Raw genomic sequence first — 18,443 nt, forward strand, 5'->3', positions numbered from 1 at the left:
GCGAAACCGTGCGCACATTGTCAAACGCCCGACGAGATTCGAGAGATTTGAAGCGTCACGCGGATTTGAATGCTATCATCCAAACGAGAAAATCCCTGTCGGTAAATTTTCATTCTTTACGTACGTGAAAGTTCCTCATAACGAAAATTCAAAATGATCACAAAAAACAGTGTATAAAACGCAAAAATGTGTTCGGACGATGAAGAACGGACATCGGAAAAGTTTCTGAATTATTTGAATATTCTAGGAACCAGAATTTTAGTCAGATCATATCGAAGGAGTGCGCGATTTGAAGTTTAGCGAGAAAACTGTTGTCATTTTGGTTGCCTGGCACTGAGCCTCTTCTATTCATTGATCGATAATATTTTTCACTCGCTCCTTCCATCCGTTTTTCTTTTATTTCGTCTCGTCGCTGTTCCTTCCTCCAATCGCACCACATCCACATTCAAGAGTTTAGCATGTCAATTGACTAATTATATAACGTGGCTGTGCAAACGAGGGTTTCGATATATTTACATTTCGATTTAGAGAGGAGGCAAGAAAGAATAACGAACGTGCTAAAGCAAGCATCGGGATGACGATGTTCACGGTTTCGTGCCTTTGAGCCGCCTCCGTTTCCCCTCAATCGTAGTGGTTACGGTCGGTGTTGCTGAAGCGCTAACTCTGCAGACCGCACTCCCTCCGATTCTCGTATATCTATGTGCATTCGTATCTCCCTTGCAATTATAAAGACGTAACTCCAGTTCTTTTAATCGTCCAAATCGAGATAGTCAAGCCTTTCTGTTCTCACCTTTAGCTATATTCACATATTTGGATAAACAGGCGTGATTCATGGGCCCGGAAGTTTCCTTGTGACGAATTGAGAAGCGACCCGAGAACGACAAACTCCTCTCGTCATCTTCTCTCTCTCCCGCTTCCCCGCTGTCTGTCTTTTGCTTTCTCTTACTTTATCACACTTGCTCGTTCCGTGTACAGCAACCGTTCGCAAATAGACCTGATTTCCATGTGCCACCTCGGTACCAAATTACGAATCAAATGCTTACTCACGGGAGCAGGAAATACTTGGCTCCACGAGACACAGTCTCCGACTCGTAACGAATTCTGATGACACCGTACGAGTACAACCTGTTCCTAATTATTTATGTGCTACGAAAATGTCCACTTACATGATTTTTTCGCTTAGAAATCATTGAATATGAACGGCTTTTTGGAATATTTTCTAATGTGACTTTTTTTCGTTCCTGATGACGGAAACGATCGATTTAAAAATATAGAAACTGAGCGGAACGTCGAGCTTTTTTCTGTAACAATTTGCCTTCTGAAAATCTTGAGTTGATCTGTTTTTTCGGTTGTTTACTGAACGGTTTTATCATCATCAACGATAGAAGTTAGAACGAAGGAATTTGCTCCGACGAGCTGAGGAAATCGGGCAATTAAGAATAAATGAGACAATGACGGACAACAAATCAAACGAATTAGGGAAAGTCAATAATCTGTAAATTGGCATTCGCCAGGGCCCCAGGATGATGGGATTAAATGAGAAAAATAAGAGACAAAGGCGTCCGTAAGCCCTGTCGAGTGCTCTTTGATGTTCTTCTCGTGCTCACTTTCTTTCCCGTTTACTTTTTGTCATCCACGTATACGTAGTTATCTATGTGGTGAGTTATGCTGTAAAAAAAGTGAAAATCTCTCCGACCTTCCGAAACCTCGTTTGATCCATTCCTTCGTGCCAAATCCCTCTACTTGTCCGCTCGGCTAGTTTTTCACTATTCGTTCATTCAGAACTGTGGCATCTCGCGATACAAGTGAGCACGACCCCGCAATGAAGACGATTTCGAATGGGCGCTAATAGCGAGAGGACTCGCTGAATTGGATTTCGTCGCGCTATTGATAGGCGTGATCACAAGCGAAATAAATACACGGAGATGTGTCGAATTCATTTGAAGCGAATGGTTTCAGCCTCAAATGGTTAATTGCATGAGACTCGCGAATCTTTTAAAAAGAATACCAACAAAAATGAATGCCGAATGTTCTCAAATCGAATCTTTTTACGGAGTGACACAAAATCAGATTATTCTGGATTACTGAGCACGGGAAGCTGGAATTTGTTTCACAACAATGAGGAGATTGGGTCATTGGTAATTGAAATGTAGGGAGAGAGAAAAGTGTTGATTTGCGAATCGGGAGCTTCAGCCAAATCCCTCTGTTTTTCTCCTGAAAATTTCAGTCGCACACTCGCTTTAACTTCGTTATCGTGAAAACAATGAGAATTCTGATGCTCTAATAGATTGATTGATACACAGACGTGACTAAGTTCGGAACAATTCTTCAATTCAATATCGAAGAAAAATCGTACGTTCGACTGCCATCAACGTCGATCAATCGTTCTTAACCCGAGGGCTGATGATTTTTTGCAAAATAAAAGTCTTTTTTATCCGTTACATTATTGGCTAGAACACCAAACTAATTCCGAGCCTAAAATGTACTCCCGAACGTGTCTCACTCTTGAAGCATTCAGAAAATCGTGTCTATGAGAAAGTTAAATAGGGAAAACTTACGCAGTCGTTCAAACGGAATTACTGACGCCTCGTAAATTATGACGAACGGATAAGTTTTCGCTTGCACCGATATCTCTCCCTCAGCCTCTCGTACAATCTTGACATCGCGATATAATTTCTCATGATTTGAATTCAAAATTATATACGCTTCCTCCGCGACTATTGCTCGAGCAATCAAAGATTTTTATACTCTCCAACAGACACGGTATGTGCACCAAGATTGCTTTTTCGAAAATTTCAACTTTAAAATTTGAAATTTGAAAATATGCTAGAAATATACATCGTGCATCTATTCCTCGAATTATTATAGGATCTACCGTTTAGTTTTCGAGAAAACAATTAACGAAAATCACATTATTTGAAGGGTTATACACAGGCTCTTATGGTAGGCATACTTCCTGTGCGACGATTTGGATTTAATGAACCAGAATTCTCCCAACTTTAAAGAGCCGAAAATAAGAATAAGGAAATAGAACGTTTTTAGATTTCAATGATGTCTTGAAAAAGCCTTGGTACCAGTGAAAATCACTTGGGAATAGAAAAAGAAAAACACTTATTTGAGGTCAACGAATAGTAATAACGACACAAACGGTGGAAGGTTTGACAACACCATGAGCCAGTTGGTTTAAAATATAGATATGCATACTCATATAAATAGAAAATGGCTGTTGTCACATTTTGCTTGACGATTTTATTGCGAAAGTATTTTAACTGCTCATTATATTAAAAATTGATCAATCTCAACAAATAAGTTACACATAATTTTAACAATTGCGAGAATAAATTTTATTCGTTTCTTTGATCATCAAAAGAGCAAAAAGTTCAGTTGCTTTTTGTGAATCACAAATATGTAACGCATGATTTTCTTTAAAAGAAGCACTGAGTGAAAGGCTGAAGAGTATTTCCTAGAATATTTCAGGTGATATTTAGCGTTAAGTTAGTTGGGAAAATAATGAAATTGAAATATTCAATTAAAATGGAATTTCAAATGAGGCAGTATATCGTCTGGAATAAGCTTGAAGGTACCAATTCAATGATTGTTTGAATACACTGAAATATTTCATCCGTAGTAAACGTGTGCATGTCGCAGATGAAGGCAAACGAATCTGCGTACACATCTACTATTTGCAAACATTTTTCATCTCCCAAAATGCTCAGCTATAGAACGAGTGGAACGAGAAATTCGGTTCTCTCCGACACCACGATTGATCCGTCCGGTAATTTCATTGCTAGCCTCGATACACACGCGCATACACGCGCAGTCACGGAACAGCACTTTTTGTTGGATCGCCTTCATCCCTCGTATTTTGATTTTTTTCCCCCCATTTTTCGTTTGTTTGTTTTTGAAAATTTGAATGAGTGAGCACGTCATTGCACGGACCAGTCGCTTCGAATTGAAATATTATGAGGGATTTGTATGTCCTATGTGCGTGTGAGTGTACGATTCGTGGAATGCAAAAACTGTATTGGACATTTCACGTAACTTTTGCAATTTCAAACATCGACCTTTTTAAATGGTAAAATTCTCTCATGTCTCTCTATACAAGAATTGAATATTTGTTTCAAGATTGAATCAAGAACCATGAAAACAAGACACTTCGATAACTCATCAAACAATTGCACGCGAAAATGAGTCTCTCCAAATAATTATATTATCGGTCGCCAAGTTTTTGAGGCCAAGTTAAAATTTGACAAGTTCTCAGTGCGCATATTACAGTGATTCGAATATTTGCAGAATTCTATAAAGAAAAATCAAATGCTACAGTAACTGACTTGATAAAGGGCCAAGTGCTTATTCGTATCCACAATATCTACGTGACCGTGCGCACGGAAACAGATAATAAATTCGTTAAAACGAAGCCATGGGAATGGAGTATAAATTCAGCTGGCCGTGGGGATTAAAAAAATTTGAAATTCGAATGATCTCTATAATTACGTGTCTGCTCATATTTAGTATAGAAATGAGGAAAATCCTCGCGATCGAAAAGAGCTCAGTATTCGAGTACGTTAAAGTGACCTGAAATAGCCCATGTGTAGCGTATTCATAACCGGATATATGTGCATAAAAAAAATATCATTCCGCAGGAGTTGGAAGATTACATTGTTCGACACGCCATTTGGGATTAGCATGTTTCACATATATACAGTTCCACTGGGACAAACGCGACATTTACGAGGGGTAGACTGGAAGAGTGTTATAAAAAAAAAGTCTTCGGTACTACCGAAGGCTTCGTATAGTTATACGGTAGCCCGATTTACAGTGACAACTGGCCGCAGAAAAAGTATGTGCACTCTGGGAATGCTTTAGCACGTGGGAGCCACACGCTGAAGCAGTGAGCGTGGAGATGGCAGAAAAAAATATTTACTGCGACCCAAATATTTCTATATATTTATGAAGAGCATAAATATCTATCGCTGGGAGGTGAAAGGGCAGCGAGACAAATCGGAAAATATAGGGGAAGAATTTGTCTCTTGTTGATGAATCAACGATGTGAATGAGTAATAAATATGAGAAGGGTTTCCCTTTGTTCGTCTCAATCATGAACAGATTCATAAATAAAACATCACTTGTGTGCGGAGCTGACTCGAACAATTTTCATTCGTTGACGAAAACACGAGAAACCTTTTGTTTCATAATACCATTAATTGGATATTATAGGAATATTCTTAATGTGTATTTTCAGGAGGGATGCTCAGCGAACTTATCAGCCAAGTTGCATTTATGAACGGTTCTCAGCTCCTGCGAACGCAAGTAGGGGGATTTCCGGTCGAACGGGACAATATGAGGCATCGAATTTTACTAACAATCGCCAATCTCATCGTATCGTATGCCTCCTTTATGTAAGTTTTCATATCTTATTTTAATATTCAAACTATTTATGCCCACGCAGGACGATGGCAAAAATCGGCTGACAGAGCTTTTTTTTAATCGGTCAAACGGTATCAAAGAATTTCGATTTCGAAAATTCCAAGTATGAGTTTAGTCGTATAATTTTTTGTTTAATTTCCTTATTTTTTGAAAATTGACACTTTGCCCGGCAGAAGTTCCAAACATCCATTCTCCGTCATTCCTGTCGTTACGGCGATAAATTCACCATTCCAAATCTCTCGACATAAAAATCTATCGAATAACGGCATCTCCGTTAGCATATAACAAAATTTATATGACAAAATGATTGCTTGTTGTGATTTTCAACACGGTAACGATGGAATTGAATAACGTTGGCGTTCTTTCAACAGGTGGTGCTTGAATTTAGGCGTCTGTTGTTATTCGAATCTCGTTTTTTTTTTTCACTCAATTCTTCATCGTTTACGGCACTGCTTTTCAATACCATTTGAATTTTGAATGATAAAATATTTATAGAGGAATCGTGTATTCAATTCAATGGAATGGTTGTAATGAAAGTGATAGTACGAAGAGTGACAACGAGCTTTCGTTCAAATTCAACGTGGGAGCCTTGAAGGTGACAAATCAACCTCAATTTGTAACAAACGCAAATCGATCGATTCCCAATAAACGCGGAGTGCAATTATCCTGGAACATTTCGATTTTATAACGAAAGAGTTCGTAAAAATAAAATGCACTCTAAATAAAAAGTCATATTTATCGATAACTTTAATAATATTTCTAAGTAAAGAACTAGTGACATTCCGTAGACTCCTGTGAGCAATCAATCATGCGAGGATCGGTGAAACTGAGATGAAAAGATGATCATCATTGAGGATGTGGTTAGCGGAGCATAATGCGGGAAATCCCAGCTATCATTTCATCATTTTGCGGCATATCACAGTTTCGATGTCAATAACAAAGCCGTCAGCGACACAGCAATACGGGAAATTGATATACGAGAACTCTTGTGACGAGAGGGTTAAACGGCTTGCGGATATATAATCACCCCTTTAAGCGATGAGCCAGTATCAGCCACTGGGTGAAATCTGATAGTGAGCCATGCCGGTACACGTATCCGGCTCGACCACGGAGAGACGCACGCGGTCGCGAAGGGGAAGACAATGCGCGACAGAGGGGGAGGGCCAGGGATCAAGGGATCGTAATTGTTGCGGTGGATCGCGAAGTGAAAAAGTTCATCCAACACTCAATTTCTGCCCTGGAAGGTCCCCAGCTCGTGCTCTGCTCTTCGGTTGCAAAACTATCAGGGCGAAACTTTGCAGCACTGAATCAGCTGCAAATTAAATATTTTTACTGGTGTGGAAGCCCAATAATTTACTGGAAAAAAATTATTACTGCAGAAAATAATGAGTGTTGGTTTGAGGTTATAAATCGATGAAAGCGGTGTTTGATCGCACTGTTTATACTAATAATTATGCCGCAATTCCATGCAGAACGAAGAAATATCTTCGTAAAATCGATCGAGAGTGATCATTCACTGACTATAACATTACCTCTACATTCGTACTCTCTTCTATTTACTCGTCGATAACCACTTCGATTATTCTTAGAGTGCTCTTCAGACAGAAAAGTGGATGTGCTTAATCTCGATAAAAATTGAAATGGAATATATCGACGTTTACTTTCATTTCAGATTCACTTCCATACTTTACCAAGCATACACTCCCCCCGCTTTCGTTTAATGCAGATAAATTGGAGTGAATTTTTCAACGAACAAAGTACAAATTGATGCGTCGCAAAAATGATGCCACAAATGTATAACGAATTTAACGTCTAAAACCCCTTAATTGTTATAATTGATTTCGTGCAGTTCGAGAATATAACGATAAATAATTTTTTCATCGATGTCAGTGATAATGTTAATTGTTAAATGGAAAGGAAAAAAAACTCGGTCCACTGTGCCTACAGATGAGTGGACTCTAGGCTCTTTTGTAACGAGAATAAAAAATTGGCAAACTATGGAATACATTGCTCCAAAACTAGCGCCCTGGACGAGGGAGTTCTGATTTATCGATGAGAGGAAAGCTGTAAAGGGAAAAGGCTCCAGAGATTTATGTATCACAACAATCTTCAATATTCTGCTGGAATTAAAAGCCAACGCACCCTGCTCATAACTCGTACAGACGCCCATGCCCCATTGTTCTCGTGTCAAAACACCGATATGTGCATAAAAATGTGAAGATTCTTCGTGGATGATGAAGAATTTCGAGTTAACCTTTCGCGTATATCGGAATGAAAAAAATTTCATGAGTTATTCAATATTTCATTATAATTGTGGATTATTTGTAAATTAATCGATTCTCTGATCCCAGCATGCAATTTTCTATTGTTTAAACCGGCTTTTTGCAAAACCTGTTGACCTTTAAAAAAAACGAAATTTGCTATTTTTGTGTAAGAAATAAATATCCAATTGCTGTACAGGGCGGTGACAGGAGCAAGACCTTTAACGCGGCAAAGAACGCAGAGCAATAACCACGGCAATATAAGCGAACTTTTGGACAACTTATTGCGAGGCTACGACAATAGTGTGCGTCCTGATTTCGGTGGTCCACCGGCAACCGTCGAAGTGGACATCATGGTACGAAGTATGGGTCCTATTTCAGAGGTCGATATGGTAAGATATAAAAGTTAGAGTATAACATGCATTCGCAAGTTTGCTTCTCTGCACTTCCACCGAGACCAATATATATTACTGTCGAAATCTATAAAAGCTGTTAAAATGATTAAAAATCGTTGTACCGGAAAACAGTACATTTTTTTGTATCGAAATATTGCATAAAAATCCGAACAAATTCTGACCTACATGTAGACGTATCTGAAGAAATTGGATCTCAGCCAAACCGATATTCAGAACTTATCAACCATTGTGCTTTCCAGGATTATTCTAACCCAAATTCGGACTATCGAATGGAACGGATAATGTTTTGAGAATAATGTAAAAGCTTCTCTCATTTCGTATTTTTAATGGCATTTTACTTGTAGTACGAACTCGATAAATTCATGAGGAAAAAAAGTTTCTCGTTTTTTCTTTCAATTGAAATAACTGGAACGATTCTTACACCCAACGACCAGTTTTAATAGATTTTTAATCAAACTTCCGAGAGTGTCAACACTGCTTGATTTCGTTTGGAATTATTTCTGTACATTGCCCATCGAGTGTTGAGTGTTTCCACATATATCACATTTGGAAAGCAATTTGGTTAGTGCTTCCCGTGCAGAATAACGCGTAATGAAATTGCAGAATAACCAGACGTATCTCGTGATCGATGATTTAACACTTTGGCTGAGTCTTCATCCACGTTTCTATCCTGCTTTTTTTCAATTATGCTTCTGCAACCGGGACTCGATCGAAGCCCGAGAAGATGCTTTTACCAGGCTCTCGTCTCTGCTCCATCTGTTTGCCGTAGTTCAAGATGGCCCAATCATTAGACAATTCGAGAACTAACGAAGAAAAAATCTCATTTTTGGCTATATATACATAAAAAATAAATGATCGATAACCCTGCGCTAGTGGCGCAGATGTCCTGGACCATTTGATCGGAACGATCAGAATTTTTAACGACAATTCTCAGGATACAATGTCCTATCCAGAGATTTTGTCACTGTGTTCATTTCCAACGTAATTTTTTCTCCGGATACCAAATTTCTCGGATACGCCATTAAGTATACGAAAGTCTCACTAACTGCTAACTTTAAATAATATACGATTTTCCATATGTATCCAGACGATATTTTGACAAAGGATCAATAAAAAAAAACTACATAAAATGCACTTTTTTTAAGATGAGCTGCCAGAGCTGCTCCTCATGATTTTTCTATGTTTTGCACGTTAGTTTTACTCCTTTCATAATTTAATTAATCAGCAGTTCATAAAATATCGTGTGAAATTCGATCGTCACGGATTCAGTACTATTAGATCGATCTCGATGAAAATATATGTCGGTCATTGCTATCGAGTGTCTCGCAGTGCATCGAATGCGCAACACACATCCCTTCACCGTCCACATATTTTCAATCTCGTTCGCAGACGTACTCAATGGACTGCTATTTCCGGCAATCGTGGGTTGACCGGCGTCTTGCCTTCCAAGGAGGAAAAGAGACTCTGGCGCTGAGCATTTCGATGCTTGCACGTATCTGGAAGCCCGACACGTATTTCTATAACGGCAAACAGAGCTATCTTCACACGATCACCAGCCCGAACAAGTTTGTCAGACTCTATCAAGATGGTCGTGTTCTCTACAGTTCGAGGTAAAATTTATGTGCGAATATCTAGTTATAGGTAACGTAATATCACTTATTTAGTACCTTCGCAACGTGAGTCTCGACGATAAGGACACTTTTGGTTCATTGAAATATTAAGAGATCAAAATATAAACCGAATATTCAACGAGCAATCTAAGTGTAGTGTAAAACTGAACAGTCGAATGCACACTGTGTCGATCAGTCGATCATATAAAATCGAGAGATTTTTATTTCCCAATCGCACGTTGACTTTCAACTTTGATCCAAAGAAACTTATCATCGTCACTTCATCCGGTGCGTATTTTTTTCACACTCCCGGTATCCCTTTGAGCATTTCAATGGTTTCCCCAACGATCTGTTTCTCCCAAGAGCTTTTGAACAGTTTCGATTGATCTGTTTCTTCGGAAAGCTTTCCTACGATTTCAACAAACTTGTTTTTCGAAAAGCTTTTCACAGAAACCGAAATACTCTTTTGAAGGAATGCATAGTTTTGTGGCTTTTTAAGAAATCCAATAAAATATGAGCCACGAAAACTCTCATTGAAAACGTGACCTACTGAATCTTTTAAACAGACTGTGACTGTGCTATGATCATTGAGAGCAGAGTCCATGCGTTTGAGAACATTTGAAAATGCATCTTTTCAAATTTGTCCGTTTGGAGAATCGGCTCTTTTCCGCACTCGGAGGTATACTCACGTCCATATTTTCGGCAAGTTCGGATGCTCGTGGTTGCCGCATTATCATATGCATTTTCAGAATTTGACAGAACGCTATTTTCCGCTGTACTATGTCGAGGTAATGACCTGCTCGTAACGGAGGGCATAAACTCGCTCAAAGCGTATGTGCACCATCGAGCGACACGCGAACGTGGCTTTATATACACAGATACATCAACGTTGAATATAGGTTTATATTTAAATCTACGTAGTGATGAGAGAGCCACAGGAGCGTCGGAGTTTTGTCGGGACGATTTGAATCCATTCGTGGTCCTGCATTCAGAAAGCATTCGAGACGTGACCCGTCGGGAATATATATCATGAAGGAGCAAGCATCAAATATTCTCTTGTACTTTTGCTCTCACTGTTCGATGATATACTTTTCTCGTTTCGTCCGAAAGCGAGTGAAAATATATAAACCGAATTCTTCGTGCCAAAGAAGGCGTTTTTATTCTGAGACTCGAACGTTTTTATACTTACTGTGGATAAATTCTCATAAATTTTTGATCGTTTGTAAAAAATCTTTAACAAAAATGCTCTTCGAAGTCGGAATCGATCTAGTGTTTTCTCCAATTCACTGGAGCGCACGGAGAGAATTAAATTTGAAAAATTACTGTGAGTAACGATGATCCGGTGACGAGCTGCAATTCATGATATTATGAGAGAAAAATTGAATTTTTCTATAAATTAAATAATATTTGTTGTTCCGAGTAGGATTTTTTACTGAAACATTTAGTAAGTTTTGACGTCCTATTTGCAATATATTTACTGTTATAAATACTGTTCGTTTTATTTTCTCCGTGTGTTAATTATTCAAGTGACATTCGAGTGAATGTTTGTCATTCGAGATCTATGGCTCTCTCTAGAAGAAAATGTGAAACATTTGTATGAGCGCTGTCATTTTGTATCGGGATTGATGCGTTCGAAAGTTTGAATTTGAATTCATCAAAATCTATACAAATGTAAATATCGAATTCTCGAACTTCACACCAAATGGGCGAGAAAGATAAGTGATTGAATGAAAATATATGGAAATCGAACAATTCATTTCTACGAAGGAAATTATTCTGATCACGTTTTTAGATCAAACGACGTGTACGACGTCGTTGATTCCAGAGATGGAATACCTCGTAATGTTCGTAAATTTTGGTCTATTTTACATTTTCACTGGCACTTGAATGCACACGGTGTGAAAAGCAATAAAGATGTGCAGAAGCAGAATGGTGCGGAAAATTTGTCTCAGGAAGTTTTTATTGCCGGTCGCTCCGCTTTTCAAGGCCTCTTTTCCTCCCTTCCTCCTTCCTCTCACAAATAGAAACGAACACGTATGTGATTTCTATAGATATTTCAATGATGTTTAGATACGGAGCGGAGTATGTATAGATCATTGGTCCATTGGTGGACACAAGGGGGAGCTGAAGCTTGCTAATAAAGTGCCGAGCAAACAGTCCGTCAGACGTGATCGGCCATTCTGTAAAGCTCATCCTGCTATCCAACTGCTGGTTTACTCAGATCCAACTCTGCGAGTCTGCTTCTCTCTCAGGCTCTTTCCCTTGTTCTCTCCTTGTGAAATCGTCGGGTGCGAGTCCACTGAGATGCTTTGCTCTGTGCTTTTCTCTCTCCTCCGGTGTTCTAAACGACCGTATGTGTTTATCCGAGTATGCAAATACGAGTTGCTCCGCGTATCACGCTGGTCAGTTTGAGGATAAACTTTGTAAACGACTCATTTTTTCATGTTTCAATCTCCATTGCGTGCACGAATGACATAAGCGAATGGAAATTCGGAAGGACGAAATTCCGAAAATACTTTTTCGTCGCAAGCACGGCAATGGAAAAGTATTTTTTGGCACTCGAAACTTTTGCAAGAAAATTCCAGCTAGAAACTCTTCTTTCGTATAAATATTTTATTCTATAATTTCATGAACTAAAGAAAAAGTGGAAAACATTACAGAACTCGAATGAATTTACTTTCACTGCCATGGATTTTCAATGAAATTCACCTACCCAAAATTCTCTGATTTAACGTTGAAAATCCCATGGATACGTGCATGTTTGTACACAGGTCTGCAAGGATTTTGGGCGGTCTCTCGTTCAACTCTCATGATCTCGAATGGTCATGGATAAACTTCGGACACACACTGTTGTACAAATGCAAACACAGAGAAGTACGACAGACAGGCTCTCACTGTGAGAGAATTTGTGGTTATACCATTTGAGAGGGCCGATAATATTCAACAACTACTGGCCATTCGTCTTTCATGTATCTTTGTTTGTTTCCCTCCGCCTCCTTACCTAAGTATAATTTTACGAGATTTTTATTACTAAACTTAATCGACCGATTCTTCAAGAGAATTTTGACAAATGGTGAGACGATCGAATGCATTGTCATGAAGAGTTCTATTGGAATGTAAATTCGTCTATTTCTGGATAGAATTCCATTCTTATCCGCGCGCCTTCCTTTCTTCGATTTCTTTCATCTCAAAGAACATTTTCATGAGACCATACTCGGAAATTTCGCATAATTAGAAACGTGATCCTCGAATAATCTAATATGATTTATTTTGAACAAAAATTCATTCCTTCGTTTAAGAGGATGGTTCAGTCGATATATCGCAACCGTGAGTGCGAGAGAGAAAGCAGCAATTTCGAGATCGAAATTCATTGACACAGTTTGACCGATTAAAAAAAAGTTCTCACAGCCGATTTTGGCCATCATCCTCCGTAGACTGACGCAGCCTTTTTTTAATCGGTCAAACTCTGTCAGAGAATTTCAATTTCAAAAATTGCAAGTGAGGTTAGTCGACTGATCCATACTCTTAACAATTGTTCGTCGATCTGTAAACTGCTCCATCCAATTCATTTATTTGTGGATCAACGACTTCTCAAACGTAGCATTTAAATGGAATCTCTGCATCTCGAACAGTAATTGTTAAAAAAAAAGTTCTTTCGTTGCACTTCCTACGTTATTTTGACTATTTTGGGCGGCTGATATTCACGAAAGTTCCATGTAAAGCAGATGAAAACGAATGAACAAAAATAATCATCGATCATATTGTTCAGCGAGCAATGTCGTACGATTATACTCTGTCATTGTATTATTCGATAGGCACACGCGTTATATACGTTTATATGGGTCTATTACAGTGTTACCTGGAGCGGAAGAGGTATCCGCACGTATGTCCGACAGATAAACGAGATCTTGCTTCGGATTTTCCGCCTCCACACTCTCTTCCCATCTCTCGTTCTCCTGCTCTCCCCCACTTTCTTTCGGCCTTGTTTTCCTGTCTCGTTGCATGTCTGCTGTTGCGACTCCCATATTTCCCCATATCACGGCAAGCCCGCTCTCGTCCATCACGCTCGATTAAACCAGAGTGACCGATGATGATGATCACGCATCGACGAACTCCTGACCAATTTCGTCCACTCGCCGCAAACGTCCCGATTGCATCAGAGAGAGAATCACAGAGAGACGAGCGCCGGCATATATAAATGGATAAATATACGACGTGTATGGAGTTTCGACGGCTCCACAACGAGCCGTTATTAAAATAAATCTTTATCACGATCAAATTATTCGACCGATGCGCGAATTCGCGCATCGCATGCAAATAAGATCGATCAACGTAATCCTAAGCGTATTGTTCCGATTCGGGAACTAGGGAGAGTTTGAAACATTACAATGAATCTTTTTTTTCGATCCCGATACTTTAGTTCGTTAACTGATTTTTACGAACATTGGCCACGAAACTAATTTTTAAGGTAGATCATGCCTGTAGGATCGTATTTTATGGGTTTCTAAATTGGGTCGATTTTTACTTCCTTTATCACTCTAAATTAATGTCAGAGTTATTACTCCAAAATTGTAAATACATTTTTTCAATTTATTTTTTTGCGAATGAAATTACATGTCATCAATTGAACGGGGATTCATCAATGACTGAACCTGAAATTTCATTCGTCCTTGACTAAAATACTATAATTTTTGATATTAAAAATCGCTTTAGAGAGTGCAAAGGGAAATGGATCGAGAAAACAGTTTTAATAAAAAGACAGAAGGCTGTGACAAGAATGGCCCAAGCCAAGAAGAAACGAAATGCTGAAATAAGCAAATGTGAGGTTATACGAGTGCTCATTATCAATTTCGTTTAATCTCCAACGTAATATATCTTTATTACTAGTGAGACCTTCATTGTTATTGTGTACTTCTTCATAAACTTCGTAAAAAGCTTTCATTCGTTATATGGAAAGGTGAACGATTTTTTACGCATAATCCTTATAACCCTATGTGTCTTCATAATTAAAAACGTTTATCTCAATAACTAATAAGACGAACCCTTAAAATTTAACATGCGTGTCAGTCGACTACCCATTTAAACTCTGCGTGTAAATTTCAGGACTTTCTTAAGAAAATCGTTTCGTGCATGAACTACCTTAATGCTTTGCTCATGATCATTTTGGACAGTTTCGATGTAAATTATTCTACTCATGTGCCTAGATCCGAGAAGTTACGTTGGTGGGAATCGTAAAATGACAGTTTCAAAAACAAGAAAGATTTGGTGAAAATGGTTCGCTCCTACATAAAACTCACTATATTTACGGCCGTCTATAAATTTGGTTATCAATTTTATTTCCAAACAATAAATTTGTTTACTACTGAGATTTGTGCATAAGAATATTCCCTTATCGTGCCCACAAATGTTAAGAAACGTCCACATTTTTACGACTGGCAGGGCTCTCCCGTACAGTTTTTCTTCATTCGATTATGTGGGAATCTCTTGATAGAGACTTTTTCTAGCGGGAAAAAATCCCAAGGATGGAATACGATCGGGGGACTTGAGGAATCTTCATAGTTCGTAAGACCTCTTTTTGGTCGTGGAGCACCGAGTGAAGCTCGGGTGATATTTGCATATAAATTAATGCGAGGCCTGCGTGAATTTCTGGGCCACCCAATGACGATGAGATGATTTACCGCGAGGAATGTCTACCTTTTTGCCATATTTCTGTTTACAACGATGAACGAAACTCTTCCTGCAACGAGGAAAAAGTCAAAGAACTCGAGTTCCTTTCGGCCATTTTTTCCCGAGTAAGTTCCTACGTTTTATTACTGATAAACATTTTATACATCACAAAATTGAAAATTTTGTAGATTTTACGTAACAACGTGCAATATCACCATCATTTATTCAACCTCGAAAAAATGTCTTGTACCAAAAAATTGTCCGCTCGATTTTTAAGCTCGTGGTCTTACGTTAATCGCCGAATCACAGTTTTCATCTAGAATTACTCGAAAATTGAAAATATCATTGATTCCAATTGAAATAAAAAATAATTGTCTGGTTCTTGTAGATCGTTTTTATGAAAGTACGAAGGCTGATGGTCACCAATACCATCTTCTTCCGGGAGTTTGTATTCTCTCAAGCAGTGGTACGAAGCACATCGGAAAAGCTCCGGAAGTCTGTGTCCGGGGTAGAATAAATTTGAGATTTCCTCTAAATCACTTCGCTGAAATAAGTTTGAAAAATGTTGACAACTCGGGTTTTCTCTTGGAGTAGAAATCCTTTTACCTCCGTAATTCTCAAGGAAGAAGATTGGATTTCATGATTCTGAGTTTCCTGCGGTTAACTCGTCCAAGATTGTTTCGGGGATTCAGTGAAATAATTGAAGAAAAAAGGTCGTTGAGATTGAGGGGTTACGATTTATATTGCTCAAACTGGACGTTCCCGGAGCCTATCGGTCACGGGTGTCTTTCTTCCTGTTGCGTATCACTCGCAACCTTTGAAATCCTGTTGAACGTGACGTCACGAGCGTGAACAGAGAGAGAAGATTTGGAGGCGGACGAAGTACCCACCTGCGGCTCTTTTGTTCCTTTTTCCCTTACGCCAGCGCAAGCATTCTCTATTCTTAGTGTGTCTGTATGTTTCGTGATAGATATACACCATCGTGCAATATAAATATAAGTGATATGTGCTGTATATGCAGGACGTGCTTCTATTTTTCTGGTCAAATTATAATATATTGCTTCGCTTAAAATGCTAAAAAAGCAGTCCCTCGCATTTCCGGCTTCACGAGTCCTCGTAAAACCTTTCTGCTTCGTTCCTCTCCACATGTCTGCTGTCTACAGTGTGTAAAAATTATAGAGGAGATAAAATCTGAGATAAAATGAAGATGAAACGCGAGAGCCTTCATCGGAGTTAGCAAATTGTTGAACGACGTCCCATTGGTCTCTTTTGCTCCAGCAAACATGGCAGTTTATTCTTCACTGAAACGAAAATCAATAGGCAGGTCCCGGGGATCAATTTATTGAAAAGAATTTGTTATTTTTTTTTTTTAACCTCGTAACAATGTTTTCGTGCACATACCTATAGCTATGTCAATGAATAAGAGAGACTTTGCCAAGCCTTCGAGAGGAATACGAAGGAGTAAACAAATCAGTTTGCACAATTCACGCGCCGCTTGATACACGTGACGCTGAGATAACAAGATTTTACAAATCAGTCGAAGGTGTTGGAAACTCGTCCACTGGAAGGATAGTGGCGCGACTGGTGTCAGATGCTTCTCACTATTACATAGATATACTTGTATGCAACGGCGAAAATTGCACGCAGCATCGCCTCGGAGCTCACGTAACTCGATGTTCATTCGAGTGAACCAGACCCCGATCGCAGATATTTGATAGAAGAAAGGATTCCAGTGAGCCAAATACATGGAGAATTAAAGTGGACGCTTCTCATGCTAAACATTTTTTTGTACCCTCGCTCCGGCTTACTATTTTTCTTTTTTCATAAATCTCTTACCAGCCCTCCCGAGAGTAATGCAACAAGCTTCTCGTACCACGACGAGTTATTTATTCGTCAATTTTGTTTTCTCTTGTGCCACTAGAGAACTGGGAATCAGAACTGTGAATACAAGTGCACGATTTCTTCTAAGAGAATCGTAACTGCCAACATTGTTTTGCTCGTACCTCGTTCCTACAACACCGTTTATAAAATTTTGTACTATTTGGGTATTAAAGTTTTGAAAAATCCTGCACACGCCAGCGCCACATGATTATGATCGAGAATTATTACAAATGCAATAGAGAAGGGCACGATTAACTTTAAGGACAAAGGAAAATGTCACTGAGCTTCTGGGAACAATAGCTCAAGTCCCGATTTGAAATTGTGCCATATTCGCTTGCTGTCCGTCCAACCCTCACCCTCACTACTCGTACCTGACTTGAGCAACCACATCGTAGCAGATGGCTCGCAGTAGTTATAGCAAGTAATTGTCAGACAGCTAAGGAGGATGGATCAATCATTCCTTGATCTTTCATCTCACCCTGTATCCGTTGTCAACGGTAACTGATTTTACATCTGTTGCCAAAATCGAGTTGAACCTGATTTTGAACGATAGTAAAGAAAATCATGAAACGTACAAAGTTTTAATAATAATTTAGATAAATAGGGTAAATCAAATTTTGTAAATGTTTTTTTTTTTCTCGGAGATCCTCATCCTGAACGAGCCCAACGTGGCTTGACCTAAAAAATATTAATTCTCGGACATCTCAACCATTCAAGTTCGAACTGTTTTTTGTTCGATGGGGTATTGAAATATGAATAAGTTGGAATTAACGAACCAGTAAACAAACATTCGTGGGCAGGCTTTATCTAACGAAATTTTTCAACGAAAAATAGGCCAAAAGCATTCACCATTTTATCGTATTTTTTTTCCATGAACGCTGAACATTCGTCCATTTGTGTCAAGTGAACCATACACAGTGGGGATTCGAGTATCAGGAGGCTGATGTCGAGATCGAGCCTCTCAATCAATTGAGATGAGCGATTCCATTATAATAGACTACTGAGTGGAATAACCGACCTATATTTTCAATATTTTATTTTCATTTTCATTCCGAATGATGACCGTGATTATCCCACTTTATCCAGCATCGTAACGAGGATTTCAGACCGTTTCGTGCGCACACGTAAAAGCGTCCTTCGACATCCACAATATGCTATTCCATTGAAACTTTTTTTTCTCA

At 38.9% G+C, this 18,443-nt stretch overlaps 1 protein-coding gene across 5 annotated transcripts in view; it reads left to right on the forward strand.

Annotated features, from left to right (window-relative positions):
* Positions 1-18,443, forward strand: part of Grd (Glycine receptor) — a 41,466-nt gene that overhangs the window by 10,306 nt on the left and 12,717 nt on the right. For 4 of the 5 annotated variants that reach the window (XM_043410734.1, XM_043410735.1, XM_043410736.1 and 1 more), the window contains 3 exons: positions 5,243-5,399; positions 7,888-8,080; positions 9,494-9,714. In XM_043410734.1, the coding sequence (XP_043266669.1) occupies positions 5,243-5,399; positions 7,888-8,080; positions 9,494-9,714 (571 nt within the window). The remainder of the gene's footprint in view (positions 1-5,242; positions 5,400-7,887; positions 8,081-9,493; positions 9,715-18,443) is intronic. The other variant, XM_043410738.1, reaches the window with a different exon arrangement.

This window comes from Venturia canescens, chromosome 2, assembly GCF_019457755.1.
Source record: "Venturia canescens isolate UGA chromosome 2, ASM1945775v1, whole genome shotgun sequence".
Lineage (NCBI taxonomy): Eukaryota > Metazoa > Arthropoda > Insecta > Hymenoptera > Ichneumonidae > Venturia > Venturia canescens.